Genomic DNA, 16,034 nt, shown 5'->3' with positions numbered 1-16,034 from the left:
ATTACATCCCCATGTGAAGAGAGGAAGAGGGGAAGGTGGGCTGTGACATTTACAATAGTTCCCTAGTCATTCCATTGGTCAGGGCAGTTGTCTTACCAACAACCCCGCCAGAGGTGTCTTTGTTTGACCAAGCAAATCTTGTCAATTTGCAAGGCCTGCAACCCAAATTCCCCACCTAAGAGAAAAAATCTACTTATTTGACAAAAAAGAAATAAAGGGTCAAGGTAAAGTCAGTGGGAACCACCAAATCTCAACACAAATACCAAGCCACTCTCAGAGAGGAAGTAGCTTTGAATCTATCGCTGAGTACCTTAACTATGTGCCAGGAGCTTTTATAAACGTGATCTCTAATCTTCACTGCAGTCTTAGAGTATGGGTTGTATCATTCTTATTTCACAGTTAAGTTGGCCGAGGCTCTGAAAGAGTAAGCTCCTTGCCCCAGGTACACGGCCAGTATAAGGTAGGACCAAGATCTCATTTTAGTTCTGCTTGACTCTAAAGGCCCTGGTCTTTGCACCACACTCAATAACTCTGGGAGAGGAGAAGGTCACCCTGTGGTTACAAAACAGACGAAAGGTTCTTGGCCCACAGGGGGATCAGGGGCAGAGTATGGCTTCATTCATTCACTCCACAAACATTTACTGAGTATCCACTGTGTTGTGGTGAGCAATGAAGATAAAGGGTAATACCTATTTCTTGTTCTCATGGAACTGAGCTGAACAGTTCATACCTCAAGAGGACATACCAGTCCACAGAGGACAAATGAATCAATGAATGAACAAATGAATAGGCAGATGGACGCACAGTGAACAATTAGTAGTTCAAGCACCATTAACAGGAATGTATAATACAAGCTATAATAGGATCACAAGGTAAGTGATGACGGTTGGAAGAGAGGGAACATCTCAGCCATCTGGAAGAGCAAGTGCAAAGGCATGTGTTCTGGCAAGGGCAAGAGTCCAGCATGGCTGCAGCCTTGGAACATGGAGGAGCTGGAACTGGGAGGCAAGGAATAGGCCATGGAGGAATTGGCTCTCCCTTTACTTCCTTTACTCTAACCCACGGAGCTAACCACCAAAGTGAAATCATCCAAGAGGCCAGAGAGCAAACCAGGCATGAGAATGTGTAAGCTTTGGAGAACCCCGTGAGTAATTCAAGACAAGTCACGCTCCGGGTCTGAGGCCATGGTGAGAAGTCACAGGGAAACTACAAAAACCACCAGGACTGTAACCAAATAGAACACACCCACACTGTGCTCCTGGGAAAGGGGCAGAGAGCAGAGGGGAGGGGATGCTAGGACCAGAAGGCAGGAGCTCCTCTCATGAAGAAGCTTAGAGCCCACATCTCCCAAACCTATTAAACCAGGGCCACGTGGATTTCACGTGGTTACACGTGACACATATATGCAGACATGCTCGTGCACAAACACCACAGTGAATCGTGCGGAGAGACAAAAGGGTCTGGCCCTCTTGGTTCTTGATGCTAACAGTAATGGAAGTGCTGCGCTTGCCCACTTCTGACTGTACCAAACAGCAAAAAATATAACAAAAAATAATCTCTTACTTTCCTTTTTAGCTGGCCTTGGCTGCTGCAACTGTTTGGTTTGGAGCAGCTGCGGCTGTGGGGAGGTGGTCCATCTCCGGTGCATCAAAAAAGTATGCCTGCAGGAGAAGGAAACCCATGAGGGCGGTTAAAACACAGTGATCTGCTCGAGTGTTCTAGTCTTCATGCCAATAGTATGTCTGGGCTCTCATGGCCCCTATGTTTCCCTCTGACACATTTGTCATCCCACTGAACTACAACCGACTCTGTTTCTGTCCATCTCACTTACTCTACTGTGACTCACTTTTTAAAATTTAGCCACTATTTATTGGGCACTTACTACATCTGACTTCATCTGCATAACCACCCCAGGGGAGTGCTATTGTTATCCTCATTTGACAAATGAGAAACTGAGGCTCAGGGAGGCTGCCATTCAATCATGCGCACATGGCCAATAAGTGGGAGAGTCGCGTCTTTTCTGACTCCAAGCTCCTCAGGCTCTTAATCACTACCTTACAGTCTCTCCTCCTGGGCAAAGACTGTGTCCTTCTTGTCCCTGTGCCACCAGCCTCTGACTCAGGGCCTGGCACACTATGTAAACAGCCAATACTTAATGAACTGAACTACGACAGATTGCTGCTAAACCCGCTGGCTCTTGGTAAAGACCTCCGAAAGAAAGCGCCAGGCAGGACTTACCTCATAATTCTTCAGCGTGAAAATGAAAGGTTTGATAAATGCTTTCAGTCAACATCTGCAATTTAACTGTCAAAAATCAGGAGGAGATAGAAGAGGGAAAAAACCAAGGAGGATCTTCCGACCTGTCTCATGGTCTGAGAATCTTGACTTTAGCCCAGTAAAATACCTGGGTTGTTCAAAGGAAAGGTGAATCTCTTAACAGATCAAGGATCACTGCACACTTGTGATTCCGCCTTGGAAGTCAGGGCATTGGGATTAAATGGATAAAAAGCCAAGTCAAGAACCATATTGCCAGCACTGCTCTCTATCAGCCAGGAGGGGGCACCAACATGACACACTAGAACTTTCCCCAACATAGTCCTATTCTGTGTTAGCTCTTCAGCAATCCATTTCAAAGTTTCCAGCTACAGGGCGCCCCTAGTTTGTCACATTCCCTGAGCAATCCTATTAGCTCTAAAAGCCTTCCTCCCAGGGTCCCTTCTGGCACTTGTTTTCTGAGGCAGGGAAAGAATGGTCCCTAAATTAACGAGGGGACAGGGGACATGCTGCTATAGTGTTGGGCCCCTCCAGATATCGTGAAGGTGGAGCCACAAAGCCCTCATGAGGCAGGAACAGTACCTTTCTTCCAGGCTACCGGACGAAACCCTCATCAGAGGGAATGAGCCAAGAGGCCAGGTTCTAAACCTGGTTTTGCTAGTAACTCGCACAGTAACTCTGGACAAATCACTCCACCCGTGAGTCTCAGTTTTCTAATCTGTGAAATGGAAGGATTGGAAAAAATGACCTCTAAGGTCAAACTGTAATTCTACGGCTCATTAGTTCATTAATTCCACAAATACTTAGCAATAGCCACAGTTGTCATTCAGGGAGTGCCTACTGTGCATCAGGTGCATAGATCATTAACCTACTCGATAATCCTGTAATAGGCAATTTTATCCCCATTTTAAAGATGAGCAAGTGGCAAAGAGATTTTCCCAAAGCTACACAACCCTGTGTCTGAGGGCTTCAATCCGGTTGTGTCCGGCTCCAAAAACTACGTTCTTCTCTTCTCCAGTGCTGCCTGCAGTTTGGCACCTAACTTTATGCCCAGTCTAGATCAGACGAGATGGGCGTGTTCAGGGTGGTATGGCCGTAGACTATGTCCAGTCTAGGACGAGGCACTGTGGAGGCCTCAGGATGCAACTTCAGGCTTTCTAGGAGTAGGGCTGGGAGTGTCCCCTGGCAGAGTTAGGGCACAGGACTGTCCACCATCAGCAGTAACCATGGCAAACGCAGGCTTGTACATCTCCAATACACCAGTCAAGGACGCACCCTCTGGTGCTTCCTTAGTCCTCCCCACCTGGAGTGAGCGTCCACTACCAACTTAGCATACAACTGTGAGCCCTGAGGGGCCCTCGGCAGATAGAGGACTGTCAAACACTTTAGTACATTGAAGCTTTAAAACCCGCAATCCGTGCTCCCTGGGGCAGTGAGAAGCCAAGCTGTGTGGGTCAGCCAGTGCCCCTCCCCTGCCAATTCTTCTCCCTTCTGCCCTTCCACTAATAATAATATCTGCCGTTTGCATGGCTTGTATTGTTCATGTTGCATGTATCATTCAGTCCTTACAAAAGTAAAGATGTTCCTGCAGCTCCGTTTTCTAAGTGAGGAGGTAGGGGCCAGAGAGGGGAAATAACCAAAGCAGGGAGCGAAGGAGCTGGGACCAGACCCCATCTCCTAACTTCTGCTCCAACCTCTTGTACTGCACATCTCCAGAAGAGATAAGAGGAGGCCTTCTCCGGCATGGAGAGCAAAACCCCAGGCACAGAGGGCCCCTGGCTAAACCCCTGATCATGGGATGGTTCCCTTCCACGAGGAGGAGAAAACTGCACCTCCCTCCAAGAGGGGGTCTACACCTGCAGTTCCCTCCCTGCTCCATCATCCAACGTGCCCGGCTCCTCGGACTCCCTAAGAAGTGAACAAGAAGCCTTCTCTCCTGTCTCCTTCTCTCCTCCAACTTCCCAGCCAGGTGTATGATGGAAAAGGCATTCTGGAGAGAGGTGGGAAGATGCCAGTGAGAGGCACCAATGAAAGGGCCCTGTCTTTCGAGCTGTGTGACCTTGGACCACTCTCACTGGGGCACTCAGGAGGAAGAGGTAGCAGAGTGGCCTTGGCAGCTTCAGATCACACAGGGCTCTCTTAGTACCTTCTTTACACCTGAAGAACCCTTAACGACACATGAAGGGCTCTCACGGCCAGCTCACTGAGTCTCACAAGAGCCCACAAAATATGAATCTCCATGATAGAGGAGGAAGCCAGGGCTCTGAGAACGAAGTCACTCGCCTAGGCTCACAAAGCTAAGCCCAGTCCAGGGCTCTTTTTATTTCATTATAATGCTCTCTTCCAGCAAGTTCCGGAGCAGCAGGACGGGCAGGTAAATCCTAACTTCAGTGTCATTTACCCCCAAAAGGGAGTAACAGGCATGGGAGGTAAAAGACCCTGCCACCCACACCAAAGGAAATAGGTTCTCAGTAATATTACCATCACCACCACCTCCCTGCCCCCTCGTCTAATCTGCCACGCTCCTCTCTATTCTTTACAGAACTGAACAAGGCAGTGCTTCTTCTCTTGCCTTCTTCTCTCCACCAACTCAACTAGGTATATGCGGGGAAATTTTCAAGAGAGACGTGGGGAGACACCAGTGAGAGGGCTACGGCGAGAAACGACATTCTTCCTCCGCAGACAGAAAGGTCAAGAAAGGCCTCAGCAGCGTTACCCATTGTAACAATGGGTCAGCCCAGGGACTCCAAGTCCCCGAAATCAATGGTGTCACTCTGCCGTGAGTCAGACCAATAGTCCTCCGTCTCAAAAATTTAAAGCTTAGACATGTAAACTGCACGTAAACCAGGTCCGTGTTTTAGAACTTGGCACTTTGTATGAGACTTTGTTCAATGATCAAGTATTGGGATCTTATTAATGACCCGGGTTGTCTACACAAAACTATCACAGATCAAATGGTGCCAAAGAAATATTTACTCCCACAACTGTAAAACCCAGCCAAGGGTCTGGACACATGCAATATGGGTATCTTCCTGTGGGCACATTCTTTCCTTCATTAGTGACCTTAACATTCTTGGACTCGGTGTTCTTTAAAAACCTGCTTCAGGCCTTGTTGAGGCCATGGGCAGCAATTTTTGTGTACAATGTGCACAAAAGATATAAAACCGTGGTTTGTACAATGTGCACAAAAGATATAAAACCGTGTTTCCTTAGGACCAAGGGAAAGGGACCTAACTTATGGGCATTTGTGGGACAAGTTCTATATGAACTGTTTTATATGTATTATTTTATTTTATCCTCAATACAACCCTAGGTGGCAGGAAATTTTATGCCCATGTTACCGATTAAGCCGTTCAGATTCAGAGAAGGTAGGTACCATGGCCCAGCTCACACAGCCAGTGAGTGACAGTGCTGGTCTTCAGTCTGGACCTGCCTGAAAACCACATGCTCTCCCTAAAAAGACACCCAAATACACGAACCCAAAACCTCTTTTAAATGTTATTCACCTTAAAAATATCTCCCCTCTCCTAATTTGATTTCATGCTCAGACTTTCCACCTATGAAACTGGAAATTTCAAAACTCTTTCTAGGTATGTACAGAAAACCTGCAAAGACATCCAAAGGTTGAACATTCCCCCCCCACCCCCACCCCCAACCTCTTATAGACACTCATCCACCCCGACATCCTCTGGCCAGACTCCAAATCTTACCAAGTTTCAGAAATTAGGTAAAGCCAGAGATTACCATCAAATTCTCATCAATTTACCGCTTCTCATTTAGGACAGTCTATTCAAAACAATATTAATTTTATGGAGCCCGTCTTAAAAGACCCGTCCGTTGTGAGTAACAGGTTGAGGTCTTTCGGCCTTTGTATCTGAGGCACACAGGAAGATCACAGGAATGAGACCATACCAAGCAGCCCACAGAAAGCAGCGTGTGAAGCAACACAATTGTCACAATTGTGGCCAGTGCGATGCGCCGGTTATCCTCACGAACAGCTGGCCAAAATGTTATTGCCAAGACAGAGCCTGAGACACCCAGGGCAATCATGACTAGAATCCAACGAACAGCTTTCTGGGGGATAATCCACAGCACCTGAAAGAAGAGGAGGAAGGGGAGGGCTTTTTTGGAGGCATTTTGGAGAGGCATTTGTTCATTCCAGGCACGTGTGTTTGTAAAGGCCCCTGAGCCAATCAGCAGCTGGGCCCCCTGTGCCACTGTGGTTTCTCAGTACAGCTGGAGAAACACCCCAGCATGCAGACTGAGGCGAATGCTTTCAGAACAAAGGGCTCAAGATCCAGCAAAGGCACTTGGCTCCCTATCCCCATTCCCGCTGCACCTCTAAATTCAAATGGTATTCTTCAGGCGTGCATCAGTGTCAGGCTAGAAATGATGATGCTGGCTGAATTTTCAACAAGCCCGGGGCATCGCTCAGAATAAGTATAGTACTTACTGCTGTGGGGATATAAATGAAGAGCGAATATCCATAGACGCACACAATCTCCAAAAACGAGTAGGAAACAATGTTCATAACTTTGCTGTTTCTCCACATGAGGAAACCCCAGAGTGCGAGAGGAACCAGCCAAGCATAGGCATAGATGATCGTGGCCGCTATGGACACTGAGGATGACAGGACACAAGTTTTAATCCCCATCGTGCCTTTAATTACTATCAGAGCACTTCTAATACCTTACTGGACTTACTCCCTAGCATGTCCACCTGCTTCACTGGCTCATGGGATCGAGTCTTATTGGTGGCATAGTCCCTGCGCCTGGCACAGTACTGCCACAGAGTAAGCACTCTAAGGCGGTGCTGAATTGACGAAGATTTAGCACTGTCTTTGTGTGATGACCAGTGGTCTCTCATATGGTTTTTATAACTGGTTTAATAACAACAAACAGTACTGAACAACTGAATTATGCAACTGAAAGACTTCAGAGGGCCTCAATACAAGTGTTTAAACATACCAAGCATTTCAGTCAAAGGAAAGCCAACTATCCCCTTGGAAGAACACATCCTCTTTCCCAGTATAACAAGAGCTGACACTGATGTCTTGAGCGAATGTATTCAAATGCCCTGGGTGCAGATTAACTTGCTCTGCGTGCTATTTAGAGTGCCTGCTGTCCCTGAAATAGGGAGTTTGAGTTCATTGATGAATCGTTCGACAGATTCTTCACTTTTACTTTCTTCATTAAATAATTCTGTGTCTGTGGTAGCAATGCTACCGAGTGGCTCCTCAGAACAGCAGTGTTCAGTCTATTACGGTCCAGGCTGCCGCCGCTGCCTCCTCCTCCTCCAGAAGATTCATTTTCCCTCCTCTGGAGTGGAGGACCATAAAGTGTGGCTAAGCCCATGGCACCAGCCCTTCCTACGGGAAAATCAGTAAGTAATGCACTTAACGCTCTTGGCAAGCACAAAGGCACCCCAAGCAATTGTAGTCAGACTCTGGTTAAGACATGTGATTGGCCAAAACGTTTTCAGCTCCCAGAGGAGATTTTTCATATTGGGAACTAATAGCCAAATGTAATTCTCCTGCTATACTGCCCTTTTTTTTTTTTTTTTTTTTTTAAATAGCTAAATGAAGGGGAAGGGAAGTACCTATATATCTACAGCCATCCACTGGGTGTCAGGCATTTCACTGAGTATTTTATTGAGGCAACACTGTGTAACAGTCAAGGCCACAGACTCTGCATGTGAGAACTCCAAGAGTTCTCATCCTAGCTCTGCCACTTACAGCTAAGTAACTCTGGAGGGTGAATTACTTAACTTTCCTGCCTTAGTTTCCTCATGGGAATTATCATAGCATATACTACCTTCTAAGATTACTAGGAGAATTAGGGGCTCTTGGGTGGCTCAATCAGTTAAGTGTCCAACTCTTGATTTCGGCTCAGGCCATATGATCTCATGGTTCGTGAGACTGAGCCCTCACTCCAGGCTCCACACTGACAGCACGGAGCCCATCTGGGATTCTCGCTCTCTCCCTCTCTCTTTGACCCTTCCCAGCTTGCATGTGTGCATGCTCTTTCACGCTCTCTCTCTCTCTCTTGCTCTCGCTCTCTCTCAAAATAAATAAACTTAAAAAAAATCACTAGAAGAATTAAATGAGTAAAAACAAATATACTTATAACACTGATTGATAAATAAATGCTCATTCAAGAATTAGCTTTTCATATCATTAACTGATATGTAAATATATTATTTCACATAATCTACATCTTCATTTTAGAGATGAGGAAATAGGATCAGAGAAGTTAAGTGGTTTGGTCAAGGTCAAATAATTAACAAGTGGTGGAAGCAGGATCTGACCTTGAATGTGTGGATGTATACTCTTCACATAAAATGGAAAAGTGTTTATTGACAGAGTCAACGATTCATCCCATGGCTCCCTTATACTGTCCAACCAAGGAGGATAAGAAAAGATAAAAACTCTGCTGAGTTTCCAGACCCTCAGGCAGGGTAATTCACTCCTTCTTTTCTGTTAATAATTCTGTTAATAATTTCTGATATAGAAATTAACACATACCATTTACAGCAATATTCATTTACCTGACTTTCTTTACTTAACCATTGAACAACTTGAAGGCAGGGTCTATATCTCATGATTAACATTTACTGAGTTAAACTCAAACCAGGATCATTTGACAAATGGGGCTGGAAATGAATCAGGTCTGACTCTACGAAAATGGTCACGGAGGGTAGAAGGAAGGATACACGGAGACACATACACACACAGAAGGAACTACATATCTCTCTATACACACATATATGTGTATGTGTATGAACTCTTTTTTGTACAAGGCACTATTCCAACCTCTTTACAAACACCAACTCTTTATTCTTACAATGGCCCTATAACATAGGTATTATTATTCCCATTTCACTGATAAGGAATCCGAGGTCAAGAGAGATGAAATAACTTGCCCAACAAGTAGAAGCTAATGAGTGATGTAAATAGAACTTGAAGCCAGTGGCCTGGTTCCAGAGACTGTGCCCTTACACAGTCTGTATATAGCCTCTCACAGGACAGCAGGCAGGCAGGGGGGTGGGGGGCGAGGAGGACAGAACTGAGCAAGTGGCACACATCAATCTCCTATAAAGCCAAAATTCCTCATTTTGGGATGGCTGTCACCTACAAGTCCCTAAAAAGCTGTTGGTTGGTTGGTTGGTTGGTTGGTTGGTTGGTTGGTTTGTATAATTATCCAAGACTGCCACAGAAAGAAAGTTTTAAAAACAATGTCATCCACAAGCCCATTGCTAGGACAAACTCATTTCTACATTCTCCCTTCTAGACCCTGACCATTTGCAGACTTCCCTCTAACAGAGTAGCTAACAGCAAAGGCATAATTTTGGATTATCAGTTTTCCACATAGTTCTAAGTGTTTCATAATTAGTGGCTACAGACCCAGCTAGTTGAGTCACCATGACTTAAATAACAATGCCCCTATTGTTTCCAACATCTGGGTAATACAAATAATGCTACAATGGAGACTTTCATGCACACTGCTTTTTACTTACTTTGCACATTTTGCTTTGAATAAGTTCCAATTGCTATTTGGCCTTGCTCTACAGCTTTCCAGAAGATACGTGGATTCACAATAATTGTGAATGCACTCAATGCCAATGAATTGTACACTTTAAAAGGTAAAATGGTAAATTTTAAGTTATGTATATGTTACCATCATAAAAAAAGACTATGTCAATTTACATAGATGGGTGGTAAATGCTGAGGTGATAAGGGTGTTTGAATCCTTTAATACAAAAAGCAGGGGCTGCAGCACCTAGAGACAGGGGCCCAAGAGCTCACTAAAAGGAACGCATGGTAACAAATTGAAAGCATTCCAAATGAGTCAAGCTATTCACCAACCTTTTCGGAATTCGGGCACATAATGGTATGTCTTCTCTCCCAGATGGATTAAGAAGTTGGAAAGATTCCCACTAATTGCTATGGCAAAGACCAATGTGGCGCATATCCAAAAGGGGCCTGCAAAGAAAACCAGAAAATTCAGACAAAAAAATGAAGCACCAGCTTATAGACTCTTACAGAATAATTTGTTATCTCCCTCGCCCTATTCATATAAGCAAGGGAAAATGAATTTTAGATGCAATCAATATTCATCTAATGGGAATTTTCTTTTATAAAAGGTAAACACACAACTCAGCAATTAGATGCATTAAAGACAGGGGAGATTGGAATGAAAAGGCCAAAATACCTTCTACAATTAGCTGAATAAAGACACTAATTTGTTTATAGCTTCTTTTATTAGAGGATGTCAAAAAACTCATGGACATTTTGTTAAATCTGCACCATCAGGATATAGGAAGCAAAGGTTACTTCCCTTATCTAAGTGCCAAATGTTAATTAATGCCAGAGAAAAATAACTTAAATCAGACAGGTCCTTCTGCAGTCTAAACGGAAGAGTAGTGCAAACAGAACACTTTAGGGAAGAATTCATTTAATCTACCAGTTTGTCGTGGTTGTATGTGTGCATGCAATGTGTTTAAGACTTTTCTTTTTAATGAGAAAGCAATAAATGCACACAGTTCAGTGTTCAAAAGAGAACGAAAGGCAGGCAGGAGAAAAGTAAATTCCTTTAAAATAGACAAAAGTAAATTCCTTCTCTCTCTGTTCCCTGGCTCTATACATTTTTTCTCCCCAGAGCTCGCAGCCATAACCAGTTTCTGGTGAATCCTGCCAGAGATTTCTATATACATATAAACAAATGCACATTTTGTGTGCATGTTTATATAAATGATAACGTGTAGATATATAGATAGATAGATATCTATATCCATTTAGCCTTGCTTTACAGCTTTCCAGAAGATACGTGGATTCACAATAATTGTGAATGTACTCAATGCCAATGAATTGTACACTTTAAAAGGTAAAATGGTAAATTTTAAGTTATGTATGTGTGTGTGTGTGTGTGTGTGTATATATATATATATATATATATATATATATATATATATATATATATATATCTTATTCCATACTTTACGATTTTCGCTTTAATATATCCTAGGGATTCTACCATAGCTGTTCATAAAAATCAGCTTATTCTATGGGGCACCTGGGTGGCTCAGTCAGTTAAGTGTCCGACTTGGGCTCAGGTCATGATCTTGAGGTTCACGGGTTCAAGCCCCGCGTTGGGCTCTGTGCTGACAGCTCAGAGCCTGGAGCCTGCTTCAGACTCTGTGTCTTCCTTGCTCTCAGCCCCTCCCCTGCTCATGCTCTCTCTCTCTCTTTCTCAAAAAAAAATAAACATTTTAAAAAATCAGCTTATTCTACTTTTAGTGATTATCAACTATTCCACTGAGTGAATGAGTACACTATGCTTTGCAAATCCCTTTCTCCATTTCACTTGATTTCATGAACACCACCCTTGCGTCTCCTTATCTAGAAAAAGTACTACAAAAGTAGAACAAAGAAATTTTTTAATTGAGATATTCCTAATAAATTGTATGAATTTAATGTTTCGATGTCACCAATACTTTGCAACACCTTTTAGCATAACTGCAGGCACCATGACGTATCACAAAACTCAGAAAATTACTGTGTCGCAGGAGATGACTAGCAGAAATGGGTTAGCACTTCTCAAAGCCAAGTTGGCTCCTGAAGGTGGGAAAGAGAGCCCAAGCAATCAACTGGGATACTCCAAAGAATCACCACTATTGGCTTTCCACATACTGCTCTTGACTCATGAGCCTGCAAGCCCTCTGCTACCACCAAGGACAAGTTCACTGTATTATTCTGAATACCAACCATATAAAAGATGCAACAGACAAGGCCAAAAAAAAAAAAAAATTTCCTACAGTTTAATGATTACAAAATTGCCAAAAGCAATTTGTTGAAAAATTTTTTGTTGAAAAATTCTTTGTTGAAAAAATGAACAAAAGTGACCATGTGTTGTCAATGGGCTGAGACCATCCAAGCATATGACCACAAGTGGCCAAAATATTATAGAACCTATAACTAGAAAGCAGAGGGGGTGCTTGGGTGGCTCCATCGGTGAAGCAACCGACTCTTGATTTCAGCTCAGGTCATGATCTCACGGTCTGGAACTGAGCTCCACGTCAGGCTCTGCGCTGACAGCGCAGGTTATTTGTAAGAACCCACTGTTCTCTAGACCCTGGGCCAGGTGCGAGGGATACAGTGACACACAACAGATGTAGTTGCTGAGTCCTGTGCCCGAAGGCAAACAGGAAGCTCAGATTCCAGAGACACACAACCACATACTCATCCCAGGGCCTGCCAGGTTGCTTTATACACCTTCTCTTTCCCTCTTTCCTGCCAATTTCTACTCTTATGGGGTGGGGTGGGAAGGAGTCTTAATTTAGTTTGTATTATGCATTGTTATATTATAAAATATTTCTAACATACAGAAAAGTACAAAGAATGATACAACACACACTGATGTACCCGTCATGCTACTTTTTCAAATCCTTCTAATGGGGTCATACTACTCACATCCTTCAAAAACGTGCCTTTCTTCATTTATCCTTGTTCTGACAGTTAGCCACATTGATGCTCATAGATCTCATTCATTCTTAAAAACTACAGCATTCTGTGTATGAATACACCACAATTTACTTATTTCTTCACCTGCTGATGAATATTTTGTTTGTTTCCAAATATTTGCTATTACAAGCACTGTTGCTACAATGAATAATATTCTATGTCTTCTTTTATATTTGTCTGTTTCTCTTAGATCATACATAGCAACTGCCAATTTGTAGGGCACGAGAATCTTCAAATGGCTCCCATTCGGGCACCACTTACATACCCACTAGACACATATTAGCTCCCATTGCTGCACAATCTTGACAACTCTTGGTATCAATGTTTCTGAAAATCTGACTTAAGGGTATGTCATTCCTCTGCTCAAACCCTTCAATGGCTTCTCACTCAAGTAAAAGCTGAAGTCCTCACTGTGACCAAAATGCTACACAACTTACCCCTCCATGTTGTCTCTCCGACCTCATCTCCTAGGCTCCCTTCTTCCCTCTGGCCCAGTCACACTAGTCTCTGCCGTTCTCTGAGCATACCAAGCAAATTCCTGCCTCAGGGCCTTTGTGTTTGCTGTGCTCACTGCTTCAGATGCCTTCCCCTTAGATATCTACATGAATTGCTCCCAATTCCTCCAGGCCTTTACTCAAAATTTACCTCTTAAAATTTTTTTAAATTTCAAATTCACCCACCTACACAAGTATTTCCTGTCCTCTAAAATTTTCACCTTGGCATTTATCATTAGCATACTATATATCTGACTTATTTTACTTATCATAAAGCTCAGTAGATTCTAAACTGCCTCAGAGCAAGGATTTTTGTTTTTCTCACTACTATATCTCCAGTGCCTGCAATAGTTTAGTGCTCAATACTTGTTGAATTGAATGAACGAATGAAGACAAGTCAATTTGTATGTTTGCTAAAATGAGCATAATATAATCTCTTGTTTTTATTTCCTTGACTACAGGTGGGGCTAAGTATCTTTTCATATATTTGTTAGCCATTTGGGTTTCCTTTTCTGTGAATTGCTCATTTTCCTCTAAAACTTATAACTGGTTTTATTCTTATAAATGATAGGAGTTCTAAAGATATTCATCCTTTGTTGCTAATGAGAGTTGCAAATATTATCTCTGGTCTGTAGTTTATTTACTTATTTATTTACTTTGCTTATGTTTATTTTGTGGTATAGAAAATTTTTTTTCCTTTTTTTAAAGTTTATTTATTTAGGGGGTGCGTGAGTGGCTCAGTCAGTTAAGCGTCTGACTTCGGCTCAGGTCATGATCTCATGGTCCGTGAGTTCGAGCTCCACGTCGGGCTCTGTGCTGACAGCTCAGAGCCTGAAGCCTGCTTCGAATTCTGTGTCTCCTTCTCTCTCTGCCCTTCCCCTCTCACTCTATGTCTCTCTCTCCCTCATAAATAAATAAACATTAAAAAAATTTGTAGTTAAAAAAAAGTTTATTTATTTATTTTGAGAGAGACAGAAAGAGAGAACGTGCCCACCAGCGGGAGAGGTGCAAAGAGAGAGGGAGACAGAGAATCCCAAGGAAGATTCTCTCTCCACACTGTCAGTGCAGAGCCTGAAGCAGGGCTCAATTCCACAAATCATAAGATCGTGACCTGAGCTGAAATCAAGAGTCAGACACTTAACCAACTGAATCACTCAGGCTCCCCCAGTAATTTTGTATTTTAGTTTAAATGCAATCAAATTCATCAGTCTCACCCTCGGATTCTGCAGACTGGCACTTCTGTCATCTTTTCCCCGACCACCTTCCTCCAATCTCCCCCACAAGGCCCAGTCCTCTCTACTATCACTTTACCTATACAGTACCTCTTTTTTTTCTTTAACCATGTCTGTGAGCTCATGAGGCTAACAGTGTTGTGGAAAGAAGCAAACTTTGGGTTCAAATCCTGGTTTTATCAGGAGAGGCAGCGTAACAGAGTAATAAAGAATATGGATTATGAGCTATGGTGCTGATTTGAAAACTGTGCTCAGCTATACGATCTTAGGCACAATGCATTACATCTGAGTAACTCGGTGTCCTTATTCATACAATGGGGATAATAATAGTAACTACCTCATAAAGTTCGGGTTGTTATGAGGATTAAGTGAGTTAATATAGGTTCTTCCCCAATAACGGGGCCACATAATAAGCACTACGTACATTTGCTAGTGTCATTGTCTATGCTAACTCTGTGACTATGGGGAAGCTATCCTCCCCAAACTTCCATTTTCTCTTTTGTGAGGTAAGCCTACCTCGGGGTGTGGGATATAAAACTATAAAACAGTGACACAGTGCTGAGCTCTTGGCACTTGTGAGGCACTCGGCACATGTTAGTTCTACCATTTCTTTCTTCCTGGCAGTGGAGACTGACTTTATCTTTGCATCCTCAGCCTGTAGCACGAAATAAGGTGCTCAAAAATTGTTTGCGTGCTTACTCTGTGCCAGGCCTCCACCAGGCACTGATGACATAAATCACTCAGGCACATAGCCTATCTCTCAAGATCTCAGGCTAGACGAATAAACAAGAGAGCGAGGAGGAGAAACTGCCTTGGCAACATTTAGACGAGAGGCATGGGCCAAGGCAGTGCTTTGCACATGGCGCTCCCTGGCGCTCCGGGCATTCCGCCGACATCTGGATGGAACTTTCAGTGCTGCCAGATAGAGGAGCTATAGAGAAGGGACCCTCTCCCCAGCCTCCCCCACAGTGGTTCCACTTTCACTGGTTCCAACTATTGGACCTCCATGCTAGCTGATGAAAAGGTTCTGTAGCTTAAAACCACCAGGTGAACAGAGTATGGGCTTCACGTAACATCAAACTAGTTCTGGCTCTTGCTTTTTCAGTTTGACAACTCTCGGCCCTGGTTTCCTCACAAGGAAAAGAGGGCTAACCACACTTAATATAGAGTCTTGTTGAAAGAATTAAAGTGTGTGCAGTCATCAGCACACAATAGATCCTCATGAATTCCTTCTCCTCTTATGATCAACATATGTACAAAATATGTAACATATTACTCTAATGCTTATTCAGGATCGAGCATACACATCTCTGAGCCTCACTGAGAGTCAGCTTCCTCGTTTGAGAAAGGGGGAGAAGAATACCTACCCCCAAGGGGGCTGCAAGAATTACACGTGCCCGCGTCCAGTCTTTTGTAGTGCATCTGCACAAAGGAAGCACCCAGAACCGCTGGCTCACTTCTCCTTTCAAACACGGAAGGCCACGGCTATAGGAGCCCTTTCCCTTCAGGAGTACC

General features: G+C 43.6%; 1 protein-coding gene across 2 annotated transcripts in view; it reads right to left on the bottom strand.

The window, feature by feature from the left end:
- YIPF1 (Yip1 domain family member 1) overlaps window positions 1-16,034 on the bottom strand; it is a 36,864-nt gene that overhangs the window by 10,922 nt on the left and 9,908 nt on the right. For both annotated transcript variants that reach the window (XM_060626859.3, XM_060626858.3), the window contains 4 exons: window positions 10,139-10,255; window positions 6,728-6,894; window positions 6,187-6,369; window positions 1,564-1,661 (listed from right to left, as the gene is read on the bottom strand). In XM_060626859.3, the coding sequence (XP_060482842.3) occupies window positions 1,572-1,661; window positions 6,187-6,369; window positions 6,728-6,894; window positions 10,139-10,255 (557 nt within the window). In that variant the 3' untranslated portion in view covers window positions 1,564-1,571. The remainder of the gene's footprint in view (window positions 1-1,563; window positions 1,662-6,186; window positions 6,370-6,727; window positions 6,895-10,138; window positions 10,256-16,034) is intronic.

The sequence above is a fragment of the Panthera onca genome, chromosome C1, assembly GCF_046562875.1.
Source record: "Panthera onca isolate mPanOnc1 chromosome C1, mPanOnc1 haplotype 2, whole genome shotgun sequence".
NCBI classification, from domain to species: domain Eukaryota; kingdom Metazoa; phylum Chordata; class Mammalia; order Carnivora; family Felidae; genus Panthera; species Panthera onca.
The sequence above is the reverse complement of the archived record's forward strand: the minus strand, read 5'-3'. Positions and strand labels throughout refer to the sequence as shown.